This window comes from Lagenorhynchus albirostris, chromosome 19, assembly GCF_949774975.1.
Source record: "Lagenorhynchus albirostris chromosome 19, mLagAlb1.1, whole genome shotgun sequence".
NCBI classification, from domain to species: Eukaryota; Metazoa; Chordata; class Mammalia; order Artiodactyla; family Delphinidae; genus Lagenorhynchus; species Lagenorhynchus albirostris.
Genome location: NC_083113.1, coordinates 55,836,806 through 55,852,083, shown reverse-complemented (window position 1 = coordinate 55,852,083; position 15,278 = coordinate 55,836,806). Strand labels below are relative to the sequence as shown.

At 51.4% G+C, this 15,278-nt stretch overlaps 1 protein-coding gene across 1 annotated transcript in view; it reads left to right on the top strand.

Moving 5' to 3' along the window:
- The first annotated feature begins 5,418 nt into the window (after positions 1 to 5,418).
- SLC38A8 (solute carrier family 38 member 8) overlaps positions 5,419 to 15,278 on the top strand; it is a 36,853-nt gene continuing 26,993 nt past the window's right edge. Inside the window, exons 1-2 of the mRNA XM_060131691.1 lie at positions 5,419 to 5,607; positions 9,962 to 10,160. Of these exons, the coding sequence (XP_059987674.1) occupies positions 5,419 to 5,607; positions 9,962 to 10,160 (388 nt within the window). The remainder of the gene's footprint in view (positions 5,608 to 9,961; positions 10,161 to 15,278) is intronic.

Genomic DNA, 15,278 nt, shown 5'->3' with positions numbered 1-15,278 from the left:
ATTTCTCAGATGAGAAAACCGAGATGGGACCAGCATTCCAGCCCAGGTCTGGCCTGGGCCTGAGCTCTGAGCCCCCAGTGCCAGACTGCTTCCCCTTTCCTTATGGCGGGAAGGATGCCCGCTTGCTGGTAATAATCGGGGTGCTACTTAGGTTCACCGGCTAGAAAATGAAGTGAGTTAAGGACTCATATGTAGAGTAAGTAGAAGTTTTCAGAGAAAACAATCTTTTGATTTTTTTTTTTTTTAACGGTGGTGCCGTTAAGAGGATATTAACACGCAGAATGTTGGTTTAATTTGCTGGTAACATGAGGGCAGTGCAGGCGAGTGTCGTAAACATAGATTCCGGGGCCTTGCTGTAGACTTAACTAAATCATATGCTCCTTGGGAAGAGCCTAGAAATCTGTTTTAGAAGCTCCCCAAGGTAAACAGAATAACCATACAACCCAGCTATTCCACTCCTAGGCGTAGACCCAGAGGAATTGAAAACAGGTGTTCAAACAAAAACTTGTACGTGAAAGTTCATAGCCGCGTGAGTCACAGTAGCCAAAAGGTGGAAACTACCCAAGTGCCCATCAAATGGATGAATGGACGACAGCAGCAGGACCATCGGACAGTGGGATACTGGTCAGCCCTAAGGGAGCCGAGCTCTGAGCACGCTGCAGCGTGGAGGCGCCTCGCAAACATTACACTCATAGCGTAGGGTTCCATCTGGGTGAAATGTCCCGAACAGGCAAATCCAGAGACAGGGGGCAGGTTAGTGCTGCTTCGGGCTGGGGGACGGGAGGATGGGGCGTGCCTGCTGGTGGGGACGTGTTGGGCTGTTGAAAATGTTCTGGAACTAAGCAGTGGGGACAGTTGCACAGCATCATGAGTGCATGAAATGACACAACTGTACACTTGGGCTAAAATGGTGAATTTCATGTAATTTTACCAGAAAACCCCCACACAGATCTCCCCAGAGGATTCTTGTGAACAGGTCAGGTGGGAGCCCCTGGCTCAGAGACGGGGAGAGGCTCTCCGGCCCCCCAGACCACACGTCAGCATGGATCTGGGGTCAGGATCCAGCCCACCCGCTGCCCTTGACTCAGCCTCCAGCCTGGCCGCTGATGCCTCCCGGGTGCCTCTCCCTTTGGATGCAGTGGGTGGAGGAGGGTCAACCTTAAGACTGTGTGAAGATGCTCCCTTTCACTTTCCAATCCAAGGTGCAGTTTTCTTTTCCTTCACCCAGAGTGGGACTCCGGATCATGACTCAGGGCACCAGCCCTTCAAAAAGAGGGAGGGGACAGCAAGGCCTGTGCCCTTGGGCTGTGTGTCACCTGGAGGCCCCCAACCTCTGCTCTGCGGCTGAGAAAAGACCCCCGCTGTTGAGCTTGGGGGTCGGGGGGTGGGGACGCCATGGGCCTCCAGCCTCTCAGAGGTGCCCGACCACCAGCACTCAGGATGCTGGGTGTGTCCGTTTCCTGCTGCCACTATAACCAGTTACCAGGAAGCAGTGGCCTGAAACAGCACATTTATCCCCTGCAGCTCTGGAGGTTGGAAGTCCAAAATCAGTCTCGTGGGGCTAAACTCAGGGCTGGTTCCCTCCGGAGGCTCCAGGCGAGAACTGATTCCCAGGCCTTCTCCAGCTTCTGGAGTCGCCCGCATCCCTTGGCCGGGGGGCCCCTCGCCACCTGCAGTGCACACCACTCCACCCTCTGCTTCTGTCCGCACGTCTCTGCCCTCTGACCCTGCTGTGTCCCTGTTCTCGGGACGCTGTGATGGTGATCAGGGCTCACCGAGACCACCCCGGATACTCGCCCCGTCTCAAGGTCTGCACTTGCTCTCATCTGCAGAGTCCCTTTGGCCAGGTGACACAGCCGTAAGTTCTGGGACGAGGGTGAGGACATCTTTGGGAGCCGCCAGTCTGCCCACCGACCGCACTGGGTTCCTGCCCCTGCGCCGGCGCCTGTTCCCCGCAGAGGTTAACTGTCGCCCTGAAAGGTCCACGAGCTCCTGTATCTGCAGACCAGAGGCTTTATTCCTGCAGCGTCTGGTTCACTCCACCTTTCATTTATTAAGCCGCCTTTTGAGGGCCAAGCCAGGGCACAAAGCTGAAGACGAAGCAGTCCCTCCTTGACCTTGTCCTAGGCAAAAGCCCTAAAAATTCTAAATGGTAACCACGTGTGTCATTCCGTGCACCCCCTGAGGGAATATCTTGCAGGTTCAGTCAACAGTCTTGGGCCTGTGGCTGCCTTGACAGCTGGCCCACAGGTGGTATTTGCTTATTGGGATCAAAATATGAAACTAGAAACAAGAAAATACTGTCAGGAGTGCCACCTAGTTTCATTCGTCAAGCCCTTGTTGGGGCTCCACCCCGTCTCAGCAGGCGGTAGCCAGCGCCGTCCTCTGCTGCGTGCTTCCGGTTCCCGTGCCTTCTCCCCGTCACCTTTGCGCGCCTCCCCTCCCTGCCCAGGCCGCGCAGGCCTCAGACCTCTTCCCTCCTGATCCCACAGATGCCCCGAGGCCCCGGCCTCGGCCGAGGCGGGCTTGAGGTTTGCACACTTGCCCGCCCTCCCAGTCACATGCGCGCTCCCTTGCTTCTGAGGGCCGAGCCGGGGCACAGAGCTGCGGCTGAGCAGGGGCCGTGAGCCCAGGCGCGCAGGGCTGCCCTCCTCCTCCACATGGCACGTGAACACCTCTTGGGGAGCGTTATGGAAAACCAGGTGCCCGGCCAGCTTCATCCGAAGCTCTGAGGGTGGGCCTGGCGCTGGCACTTCGAAGGGTCCCTCGGGTGTTGTGCAGCCCAGGTTCAGAGCATTGTCCTAGAAGCTCAGAGGCCGGCGGAGGTAGAAACACAGACACGTGCGGGTCATGGGGTTTGCCCCGTGCGTATTTCAACAACAGCAACCCTCTTCTCACTGGGTCCTCCTGAGGGCCCTGCAGGGTAGACAGGGGCTGTTACCACCATTTCGCAGGGGACCGCAGTGAGGCCTGGATCTCAGTCCTAGGCACTCTGGTTGCTGAGACCATCCCACCCCCCGACTCCTGCCCCGGTCTGTCTTCCAGAACTTTCTAAAGGGTGAGACAAAGGTTTGCGGAAATGAGCTGAGGTCACTTTCTCCCTGAAGTTCCCAACCTGTCAGGTGACCAGTACTCTGTGGCGACGGAAAGGAGGGAGCCTGGAACATCCCTTGACGGGTGCTCCCATGGGGGGCGACATGGGGCCGTGTGCGGGGCGCTGGGCTGAGCCCCGTGTGCCACCAGGGCTGCCCACCCACACAGATGGGGCCCCACAGGCACCTCTCCTCCCCGGGAAAGGTCACACAGCCCTGAGACTGGGTAGAGTGCAAATCAAAGCCCCTCAGAATTAAGAAGTTTCCCCCATTGAGTGGAATTTCACAGCCCAGTGGCCAATTTCTAAGTCATGCACGTTAATGGGCAGCTAATGAGGGACCCAGGCAGGACAGGGGCGTGCCCCGGGCGCCCAGAGCCGAGATTAAGGAGTACAAAGCCAGGCCAGGCCGCTCTGAGAGCCCTTGATCTCCTTTCTCACTGCCTCGGGGTGGATGTGGGGGGAGAGAGCCATGTGAATTCCGGAGGGGTGCGCCCCAGCCCCTCACATCCTGCCGTCTGCTCACCCATTCATTCCCTCCCTTACGTGTCCGCTCCCATCCGGGCACCATCAGGGTCCGGGCGGGTGCAGGAGCCAGCGTGACACTGCTGGCTTTGAGATGACACACACTCGGCGCTGATTTCCAGACCTGGCCCTGGCCAGCGCTCACGTTTTGAGCCTCTTGCCCCACCCGTGGGAGCCCTGCGCCCTACGGACCGCGGTGACAGCCCTTGGGATTCAGAGTGAGGACGCGGGGGGCGCTTGCTGCCAGGCCTGGGTCACGGTGAGCACCGCTCACGTGGACGCAGCAGAACTGCGGCCCACGACGCCGTCCAGCTCCGGGCTCCCTTTCCCCTGGAGCCCGTGGACAGGCTGGCCACTCAGCAGATGGAGCAGGGCCCGCAAAGTATAAACGGAGCCGCTGCAGGGAGGTGGCACGGTCAGGGGCTTGAGACCATACGAGCAAAGCCTTTGGTGCTGATCTCGACGGAGAAGGACTGATTGATTGGGGGAGGCATTGAACATGTTTAACTTACAGCAGCGGTTCTCAGGAAGGGGCCCCGGACCCCCTGAGTCAGAAACGCTGGTGATGGATCCCACACTCGGTGTTTTAACATGCTCTCGGGGGGATTTGAGCCTGGGCGCCAGGAATAAACAGGTTCACCTCTGAATTCAAGATCCGACCTTCACGGGGCTGTGTTTTCCGGGTTGGGACTGTTTCCAGAATTCTGCCGTCCTAGCCGACTGTATCGGGTCGGAGAGGTAGTCTCTACTCAAAGTGTGGTCCAGGGACGGGCAGCACCCACCTCCGCAGAGCTCGCGAGAAACGTGGAGTCTCGGCTCCACCCCAGGTGGGACGAATCAGCACCTGCCTGTTAACAAGACCCCAGATGATTCCCGTGCTCGTCTGCCTGGGCGCCTCTCCAGAGCCTTTGCATGCGTGAGTCCACAGCACCCCCCCACCAGGAGGGCACACGGACCCCCTTCTGCAGATGGGAAACTGGGCTGGCCCCCCTAGCAGGTGACAGAGGGGGGTAGGGGGCCTGGGAGGCATCCCGGGAGGAGGCGTTGGAGATGGTGAGATTGGTGCAGCCTCCCTGATTTCTCCCAGCTGAGCTCCCTCTAACCCTCGGGGCGGCCGGGAAGGCCCCGCCCCCAGGAGTCTTAAGACGCCCGTGCTCAGGCCAGAGGTCTCAGAAGCTACGAGTTCTTGGGGCGGATGGCCCCGACCTCTTGTCCGTGTCCTCCTAGGTTCGGGGACGTGACCCCAGCACGTGCTCTCTAGGGCTCCCATAATTCATGACGCATTTGCCCACCCCGGTGGAGCTAGAGCCTTCCTCCCACCCCTCTGGGTCCTCTGAAGTGAGCCCGAGTCCCCGTCCCTGATGGCCCAGGACTGTCTGTCGCCTTGAAGATTGGACTTGGTGGTAAGGACCAGGGGCTGGAGCCCCTTCGCTGTGGAAGTTGGCCCGGAGGCGGGTGGGTGGGTGAGAACAGCCATGGGGAGGAAGGAGTTGGGGATTTGGAACACAAAGGGGGTGGGAGGGCAAGAGTGCCCATAAACAAGGTTGGAAGTTGCGGGGGCAGCGTTGGTTGAAGGGAAAGGTGTGAGGACGGGAAGCTAGGGGGCAGGTGGTTGCATAACGCTTTGGAAAGGGGGGAGCAGATGCTCGGGAAGAGGGGTACAGAGGCTGGGGTGTTTGGGACAGGCGTCCTGGCGCTGGCTGGATCGAGGAGAGACGCATCCCAGCTGGAGAAGGGTGCCGTGAACTGGGAAGACAGTGCCGGGACCACCCCCTCTCTCTGCCCCTCTGCTGCTTCTAGCCATGGAGGGACAGACCCCAGGAGACAGAGGCCTTTCGGAAAAGCCGGTCCCCACGGCCACCCGCCCCAGCCTGTCCTCACTGGGTGCTGTCTTCATTCTCCTGAAGTCCGCGCTGGGCGCCGGCCTGCTCAGCTTCCCGTGGGCCTTCCACAAGGCGGGTGGGGTGGCCCCCGCTTTCCTAGCGGAGCTGGTAAGCCCATGGGGAGCATTTTGAGGCGGGGGGCGGGTCTCCGGGGGCAGGTAGGAGCTTAATTTTATTTTTCCAGCTAGAGCCCTGGGTGTTGCTTTTGCAGAGCTGCCTGTCTCCGAAATTACTCCTGTGGCTTTTGCTTTTCCATCCCGCTCAGCTCACGAAGGGAGGAGGGAATCCCCCTGTAGACCCGGGGCCGAGAGCATCCTCTAGGCGGCTGAGGGCCTCGCAGCCAGGCGGGGTGTGGGGAGGGGGGGAGGTAGAGGCGCGCTGGGTCCCTGCGGAGTGCTCGGCACCTGTAGCCAATGAACCTGGCCTTTCAGCTGGGGAGGCGCTGTCTCCGAGCCACGGATTGACTTCTCTTGCCTCCCGAGCTCGGCTCCCCAGTGAAAGCCCAAATCTCGTGGGCAGGTCAGGACTGAGGCCGCCGTGACGCCTGCAACCTGCACGGTGTCAGCGGTGTTTGGCCAGTTCTGCTGGCTGCGTGTGGATTCTGAACTCTCTCCCTTCCCAGAAAGTTCCAGGGCCCGACCATCCTCAGCGGGAAAGAGCTGCTGATTAGCACAGCTTCATGTTATTAGCAATCTTTTCCTTGAGCTGATAGGAATCAGGCATTTCGTGGTAAGCTCTTTGACGGGCATCATCTCGAGTGCTTTTTTCTGGCAGCTGGCTGATAATGGTGGGCCATTGGTGGGCCCACGGGGCCTTTCTTGTCCTTCTGGAAGCTGCCACATGCTGCCCTGTGTAGTGTCTGGTGTAACCCGTGCCACCCCCATGCTGGCTGAGCGCCTGTCTGGCGCCGGGTGGCTGAGACACTGTGGTCTCCGTCCTTGTGAAGCTTGTTCTAACAGGGAACTCGGACAAGATTCAAGAAGTCGAATGACACAGTGTCAGATGGTGGGCAGCGTGACGGGTGGGATGACATCTGTGGGAGCGGGAGGGGGGCAGAGAAGCCCCCGCCAAGGCGGCGCTGAGCCCCAGCTTGTCCAGGCGCACGTGACGGGCAACAGAGCGGTGTTTGGATGTGTGCGGCAGAAAGGCCGCGCTTCCGGAACAGGGAGCCCGACCTCCAGCCGCAAAGGGTCAGCGATAGAGCGGATGGCGCCCGCATGGGGGTCCGTGGTCAGGCACAGACGGACCAGTCCGAGGACGCCAGGCAGGGCGGAGGCAGGGACGTGGCGCGCCGCTCCGCAGGCTCCGTGCGGGGTCTCCGGCACCTTTCGGGAGTACGGATGCCGACTGCCCAGGTTTGGGTGGACCTGAGATCGTGCATCTCTGACAGGCTCCCGGGTAACACAGATGCCGCTGGGGTGGCTTGCCCTTTGCACAGGATGGTCTAAAGATCCCGTCTTGGGCAGGCAGGCAGCCAGCCTTCAGGAGAGAGGACCCCAAATATGAATAAGTGGAAACTCCCGACAAGGGGAGAAGTCAGGCTGGTACTTAGCAACTCCCCCATCATTTCCTGACTCTCCCCTCCTCTTAGCCAGTGAGACTTCTGCCCTGTCCCCAGGTGCAAGGCCTCCCCTTGGACGGGAGGAATGTTTAAAGATGCCTGCCACTGGGAGGTCAGTGGTGTGAGGTTTTAGGTCTCTAATGGCCCCATGAGCACCGGAGGGTTAATGAAATTAATGAGCTTGGACCCTCCTTGGCTCCAAAGAGAGGCGCGCCTGGCCAGGGGCTGTGAGGGCTCTTTGCTCACTGGCTGCTAAGAGGCTCAGGGACCGTCTCGAGGGTCAGCTACTCCTGCGTGGACAGCTCACTGCGTTAGCAGAGACGTACCTTCACTGGCAGAGGCTCAGCCTGACCCCTCACCCCCCTTCCCTTCCTTTCATCCCCAAATACCTACGAAGCACCTGCTGTGTTCTGGGTGCTTTTCTGGGGCTAAACGGTAAGCAAAAAAGACACGATCCCAGTCTCCATGGAGCTTAGAGTCTGGTGGATGAGCGAGACAGGGATCCTCACGCTGTATGCACTGTTGTGAGGCTGTGGCCTCAGGCCCCTGGACCCAAGGACCACAACCTGGGCAGCGTAAAACAACAGAAGTGTATTCTCTCCCAGTCTCGGAGACTGCAAGTCCGAACTAATGTGTCGGCAGGGTCCTTCCCGCCTCTCCAGCTCCTGGGGGCTCCAGATGTTCCTTGGCTTGTGGCCATGTCGCTCCCGTCTCTGCCCCATCGCCACACAGCTTTCTCTGTGTCTCCTCCTCTTCTGTCTCTTATTAGGACACTTGTTGGATTTAAGGCCCACTTGGCTTATCCAGAATGACCTCATCTCAAGATCCTTAATTTCACCTGCAAAGACCCTTTTCATTTAATTACATGTTCATTATTTGCATCTGCTAGGATGACTGCCAGTAAGTCCCTTTCGCAGGTTCTGGGGATGAGGATGTAGACAAACCTTCTGGGGGGTTCCACCCACCATGGGGAAAAAAGTGGGCCCACGAAAGGTGTGGTTCTGCCAGAAGCGGAGGGTTGAGCCCACCTCGGGGGTGAAGTGTGGGGAGGCTTCCTGGAGGAGGTGACCTTGGAGAGGAGAGGGGAAGAGCAGGAGTTCCCCAGGTGAGGGACGGTGGTGGAGGCGGGGAGGGTGGTGTTCCAAGCAGAGGAACCGGCACGGGCAGAGGTCGAGGGGCTGGAGGGAGCATGCATGTTCCTCCTGGCTCTGAACTTCCAAGTTTCTCTCAGGCGGTCCAGTTTGATGTTCCCTTCAGCAGCCCTAGTTGTGGCTGCTGGCGTAAGAACGCGTCTGCTGTTCAGGGGCACGAACTGTGTGTGAAGACGGCCGTGCTGGGTCTCCCCGGGCTTCTTAGCTGAGTACCTCACAGCTCCTGCATTGTTCTCCTCCATAGAAGTGTGGGAGGGGCGTTTGGCCGTGGAGACCAGGTCCAGCTTAGGGACAGGCAGCCGTCCATCCTGGAGAGGCTCAAAAACATTTAACTACGTGGGGCAAGTGGGTCTCAAATGCATCAGTTGAGGCGGGGGTGGGGGGGCGGCGGGGGGGTTGTCGAGTGGCGCAGATGATTTGCAAAGCAGTTTGTAAGAAATTGCTAGAGTCGAACACACATCTACCCTGACACCCAGGAATTCCACTCCTCGGTGTGTGTCCAGGAGAAGGAAACGTGGGTCCTCAGAATGACTTATTCTAGAATGCTCAGCTCTTCATTCATAGTAGCCAAACACGAAGAACAGCCCAGATGTCTGGCAACAGGGGATCGGATCAACCAATTGTGCTTCTATCCACACAGTGAAATAGCACTTGGCAAAAGTAGGAATAAACTTCACCGATGTGCCCGATAGGGCTGGCCCTCACAAACGTTACCACTCAGTGGAAAGGCAGATAAGAAAATGGCTAAAAGCAGAAAAATATTAGTTGTTTTTTTCTGGGCACGGGGACAGAAAGTGGGAAGGGACAGGAGGGAACTTCGGGGACGTGGTAACATTTTGTGTCTTGGTAGGAGTTTAGGTTGCACATGTACGTTGGTTATACCCCTTCCAGTGATATACTGATATACACTTAAGACTGCATTTCACTGTGTGTAAATTTTATCTTACGAGAGGGACTGTAAACACACATCGAGCTCTAATTAACGATACGCACGCCCACATCTTTAGGGGGAAGTATGCTAATTAATATCCACAACTTGCCTTGAAACGTACCCCCAAGTTTAGATGGACACATGGACGCACGGTAGAGATGTGATCAAATAAGCACAGTGATCTGCTCCTGGTAGAATCTAGGTAGTGGGTACAGGGCGTTCATTGTAAAATGCTTCCAACTTTCCTAGATGTTTGAAAATTTTTCAGTGTTGGAAAAAATTCCAACAGAGCACTGGAGAGGGAGTCTGGAGAATAAGAATGACCATCATTTCTTGAGCAGTTACCACGTGCCAGGCACTGAGCTGGTACAACTCTCCAGTGAGGTAGATGGTATCATCCCCATTTCACAGATGGGAAAACAGAGGTTGATGGTGGGCCTCATGCCACAGAGCAGGTGAGTGGCAGAGTTGGAATTGAACCCAAGTATGCCTGCTTCCTAACCATCATGCTTTATGGCTCTTCACCTGCAACGCATGTGATCTTAGGAAAGTAATTTAAACTCTGAGTTTCTGATGCCTCATTTGTCCAACTGGTGTGGAGTGGTGGGAACCCCAGATTCACAGACGTAGAGCCAGTGCGGCCTCTAGAATCCACCTGCTTTGCAGCTCTGGTTTCAAGGGAGGGGGCTGGTCGCTTGTCAGGTAGAGGCCCTAGGCTGTAGGCAGCCGTGGCCTCTGCAGGTGAGACCCGGAGGGAGTGGTATCAGCATCCTGGGGGGCGGTTGTGGGCACGCCTGGCCCCATGGTCCTGTTCTGCAGGTCTCCTTGGTCTTCCTGATCAGTGGGCTGGTCATCCTGGGCTATGCCGCCTCCGTCAGTGGCCAGGCCACCTACCAGGGCGTGGTCGGAGGGCTGTGTGGCCCCACCATCAGGAAGCTGTGTGAGGCCTGCTTCATCGTCAACCTGCTCATGATCTCCGTGGCCTTCCTGAGGGTGATCGGGGACCAGCTGGAGAAGTGTAAGTACCTGCCCTGGAGTCAGGGGTGATCCCGGGTGTGGAGCTCGCGTCTCCCGAGCTCCTGGTGGATGAGCAGGACATTGGCTCGGGCCCTTGGCAGGCAGCAGAGGCCGAGACCACTGCCAGCTCCTAACGTCGTGGCGAAGGGAGGTGCAGGGTTAGTAATTACCACCGCAGTGAGAGTCAAGGAGCTGGAGGGAGCTGTGCTGGGGATCCAGTGGGGATTCATTCTACGTCGTGGCGAAGGGAGGTGCAGGGTTAGCAATTACCACCACAGTGAGAGTCAAGGAGCTGGAGGGAGCTGTGCTGGGGATCCAGGGGGGACTCATTCTACAGACGGGGAGGCGGCACCAACTGCAAAGACACCCCTGTGAGAGAACCGGCAACACCTTGAACTTGGGGATGTCAAAGACGCTCAGCCCCATGCTCCCTTGGCCTCTAGTCCCCCCACTAACAGTTTCCCTCTAAGCACCTCTTTGGCTGCGTCTTACCGATTTTGATATGTTCTGATTTCACTTTTAATCCGTTCAATCCTTTGCTAGTTTTTGCTATGATTTCCTATTTGACTCATGGGATGTTTAGAATTGTGTGATTCAATTTCCAATTATTTGGGAGTTTTCTAGTTGCCTTTTTGGTTTCTTTTTTAAAAAATTTTTTTATACAGCAGGTTCTTATTAGTCATCAATTTTATAAACATCAGTGTATACGTGTCAATCCCAATCTCCCAATTCATCGCACCTCCACCCCCACCCCTACCACTTTCCCCGCTTGGTGTCCATACGTTTGTTCTCTTCATCTGTGTCTCAATGTCTGCCCTGCAAACTGGTTCATCTGTACCCTTTTTCTAGGTTCCACATATATGCGTTAATATATGATATTAGTTTTTCTCTTTCTGACTCACTTCACTCTGTATGAAAGACTCTACATCGCTCCACACCCCTACGTATGACCCAATTTCGTTCCTTTTTATGGCTGAGTAATACTCCATTGTATATATGTACCACAACTTCTTTATCCATTCATCTGTCGATGGGCATTTAGGTTCCTTCCATGACCTGGCTATTGTGAATAGTGCTGCAATGAACATTGGGGTGCATGTGTCTTTTTGAATTACGGTTTTCTGTGGGTATATGCCCAGTAGTGGGATTGCTGGGTCATATGGTAGTTCTATTTTTAGTTTTTTAAGGAACCTCCATACTGTTCTCCATAGTAGCTGTATCAATTTACATTCCCACCAACAGTGCAGGAGGGTTCCCTTTTCTCCACACCCTCTCCAGCATTTGTTGTTTGTAGATTTTCTGATGATGCACATTCTAACCTGTGTGAGGTGATACGTCATTGTAGTTTTGATTTACATTTCTCTAATAATTAGCGATGTTGAACAGCTTTTCATATGTTTTTTGGCCATCCGTATGTCCTCTTTGGAGAAAATCTGTTTAGGCCTTCTGCCCATTTTTTGATTGGGTTGTTTGTTTTTTTTAATATTGAGCTGTATGAGCTGTTTATGTATTTTGGAGATTAATCCTTTGACCGTTGATTCGTTGCAAATATTTTTTCCCATTCTGAGGGTTGTCTTTTTCATCTTGTTTGTAGTTTCCTTTGCTTTGCAAAAGCTTTTAGGTTTCATTAGGTCTCATTTGTTTATTTTTGTTTTTATTTCCATTACTCTAGGAGGTGGATCAAAAAAGATCTTGCTGTGATTTATGTCAAAGAGTGTTCTTCCTACGTTTTCCTCTAAGAGTTTTACAGTGTCCGGTCTTACATTTAGGTCTCGAATCCTTTTTGAGTTTAGTTTTGTGTTTGGTGTTAGGGAGTATTCTAATTTCATTCTTTTACATGTAGCTGTCCAGTTTTCCCAGCACCACTTATTGAAGAGACTGTCTTTTCTCCATTGTATATCCTTACCTCCTTTGTCATAAATTAGTTGACCATAGGTGCTTGGGTTTATCTTTGGGCTTTCTATCCTGTTCCACTGATCTATATTTCTGTTTTTGTGCTAGTACCATATTGTCTTGAGTACAGTAGCTTTGTAGTATAGTCTGAAGTCAGGGAGCCTGATTCCTCCAGCTCTGCTTTTTTCCCTGAAGACTGCTTTGGCTATTCGGGGTCTTTTGTGTCTCCATACAAATTTTAAGATTTTTTTGTTCTAGTTCTGTAAAAAAAAAAAAAAAAAAAAAAAAAAAAAAAAATGCCATTGGTAATTTGATAGGGATTTCATTGACTCTGTAGATTGCTTTGGGTAGTATAGTCATTTTCACAGTATTGATTCTTCCAATTCAAGAAAATGGTATATCTCTCCATCTGTTGGTATCATCTTTAATTTCTTTCATCAGTGTCTTATAGTTTTCTGCATGTAGGTCTTTGGTCTCCCTAGGTAGGTTTATTCCTAGGTATTTTATTCTTTTTGTTGCAATGGTAAATGGGAGTGTTTCCTTAATTTATCTTTCAGACTTTTCCATCATTAGTGTACAGGAATGCAAGAGATTTCTGTGCATTAATTTTGTATCTGCAACTTTACCAAATTCATTGATTAGCTCTAGTAGTTTTCTGGTGGCATCTTTAGTATTCTCTATGTATAGGATCATGTCATCTGCAAAGAGTGACAGTTTTACTTCTTCTTTTCCAATTTGTATTCCTTTTATTTCTTCTCTGATTGCCGTGGCTAGGACTTCCAAAACTATGTTGAATAATAGTGGTGAGAGTGGACATCCTTGTCTTGTTCCTGATCTTAGAGGAAATGGTTTCAGTTTTCCACCATCGAGAATGATGTTTCCTGTGAGTTTGTCATATATGGACTTTATTTTGTTGAGGTAGGTTCCCTCTATGCCCACTTTCTGGAGAGTTTTTATCATAAATGGGTGTTGAATTTTGTCAAAAGCTTTTTCTGCATCTATTGAGATGATCATATGGTTTTTGTTCTTTAATTTGTTAATATGGTGTATCACATTGATTGATTTGCATATATTAAAGAATCTTTGCATCCCTGGGATAAATCCCACTTGATCATGGTGTATGATCCTTTGAATGTGTTGTTGGATTCTGTTTGCTAGTATTTTGTTGAGGATTTTTGCATCTATATTCATCAGTGATACTGGTCTGCAGTTTTCTTCTTTTGTAGTATCTTTGTCTGGTTTTGGCATCCGGGTGATAGTGGCCTCATAGAATGAGTTTGGGAGTGTTCCTTCCTGTGCAATTTTTTGGGAGAGTTTGAGAAGGATGGATGTTAGCTCTTCTCTAAATGTTTGATAGAATTCACCTGTGAAGCCATCTGGTCCTGGAGTTTTGTTTGTTGGAAGATTTTTAATCACAGTTTCAATTTCATGACTTGTGATTGGTCTGTTCATATTTTCTATTTCTTCCTGCTTTAGTCTTGGAAGGTTATACCTTTCTAAGAGTTTGTCCATTTTTTCCATGTTGTCCATTTTATTGGAATAGAGTTGCGTGTAGTAGTCTCTTAGAATGCTTTGTATTTCTGTGATGTCTGTTGTAACTTCTTTTTCATTTCTAATTTTCTTGATTTGAGTCCTCTCTTTTTCTTGATGAGTCTGGCTAATGGTTTATCAATTTTGTTTATCTTCTCAAAGAACCAGCTTTTAGTTTTATTGATCCTTGCTTGGTTTCTTTGTTTCTCTTTCATTTATTTCTGCTCTAATCTTTGATTTCTTTCCTTCTGATAACTTTGGGTTTTGTTTGTTCCTCTTGCTCTAGTTCCTTTAGGTGTAAAGATAGATTGTTTATGTGAGATTTTTCTTGTTTCTTGAGGTTGGCTTGTATAGCTATAAACTTCCCTCTTAGAACTGCTTTTGCTGCATCCCATAGGTTTTGGATTGTCGTGTTTTCAGTATCATTTGTCTCTAGGTATTTTTTTGATTTCCTCTTTGATTTCTTCAGTGATCTCTTATTTAGTAACGTATTGTTTAGCCTCCATGCGTTTGTGTTTTTTTACATTTTTTCCCTGTGATTGATGTCTAATCTCATAGCATTGTGGTCAGAAAAGAGGCTTGATATGATTTCAGTTTTCTTAAATTTACTGAGCCTTTATTTGTGGCCCGAGATGTGATGTATCCTGGAGACTGTTCCATGTGCACTTGAGAAGAAAGTAATCTGCTGTTTTTGGATGGCATGTCCTATAAATATCAATTAAATATATCTGGTCTATTGTGTCATTTAAAGCTTGTGTTTCCTTATTTTTCTGTTTGGATGATCTGTCCATTGGTGTAAGTGAGGTGTTAAAGTTCCCACTATTACTGTGTTGCCGTCGATTTCCTCTTTTATAGCTGTTAGCAGTTGCCTTATGTATTGAGGTGCTCGTATGTTGGGTGCCTATATATTTATAATTGTTATATCTTCTTCTTGGGTTGATCCCTTGATCATTATGTAGTGTCCTTCCTTGTCTCCTGTAACATTCTTTATTTTAAAGTCTATTTTATCTGATATGAGTATTGCTACTCCAGCTTTCTTTTGGTTTCTATTTGCATGGAATATCTTTTTCCATCCCCTTACTTTCAGTCCGAATGTGTCCCTAGGTCTTAAGTGGGTCTCTTGTAGGCAGCATATATATGGGTCTTGTGTTTGTATCCATTCAGCAAGCATGTGTCTTTTGGTTGGAGCATTTAATCCTTTCACATTTAAGGTAATTATCAATATGTATGTTCCTATGACCATTTTCTTAATTGTTTTGGGTTTGTTTTTGTAGGTCTTTTTCCGCTCTTGTGTTTCCCACTTAGAGAAGTTCCTTTAGCATTTGTTGTAGAGCTGGTTTGGTGGAGCTGAATTCTCTTAGCTTTTGCTTGTCTGTAAAGCTTTTGATGTCACCATCAAATCTGAATGAGATCCTTGCTGGGTAGAGTAATCTTGGTTGTAGGTTCTTCCCTTTCATCACTTTAAATATATCGTGCCACTCCCTTCTGGCTCGTAGAGTTTCTGCTGAGAAATCAGCTGTTAACCTTATGGGAGTTCCCTTGTATGTTATTTGTCGTTCTTCCCTTGCTGCTTTCAGCAATTTGTCTTTAATTTTTGCCAGTTTGATTACTATGTGTCTCGGCATGTTTCTCTTTGGGTTTATCCTGTATGGGACTCTCTGCACTTCCTGGACTTGGGTGGCTATTTCCTTTCCCA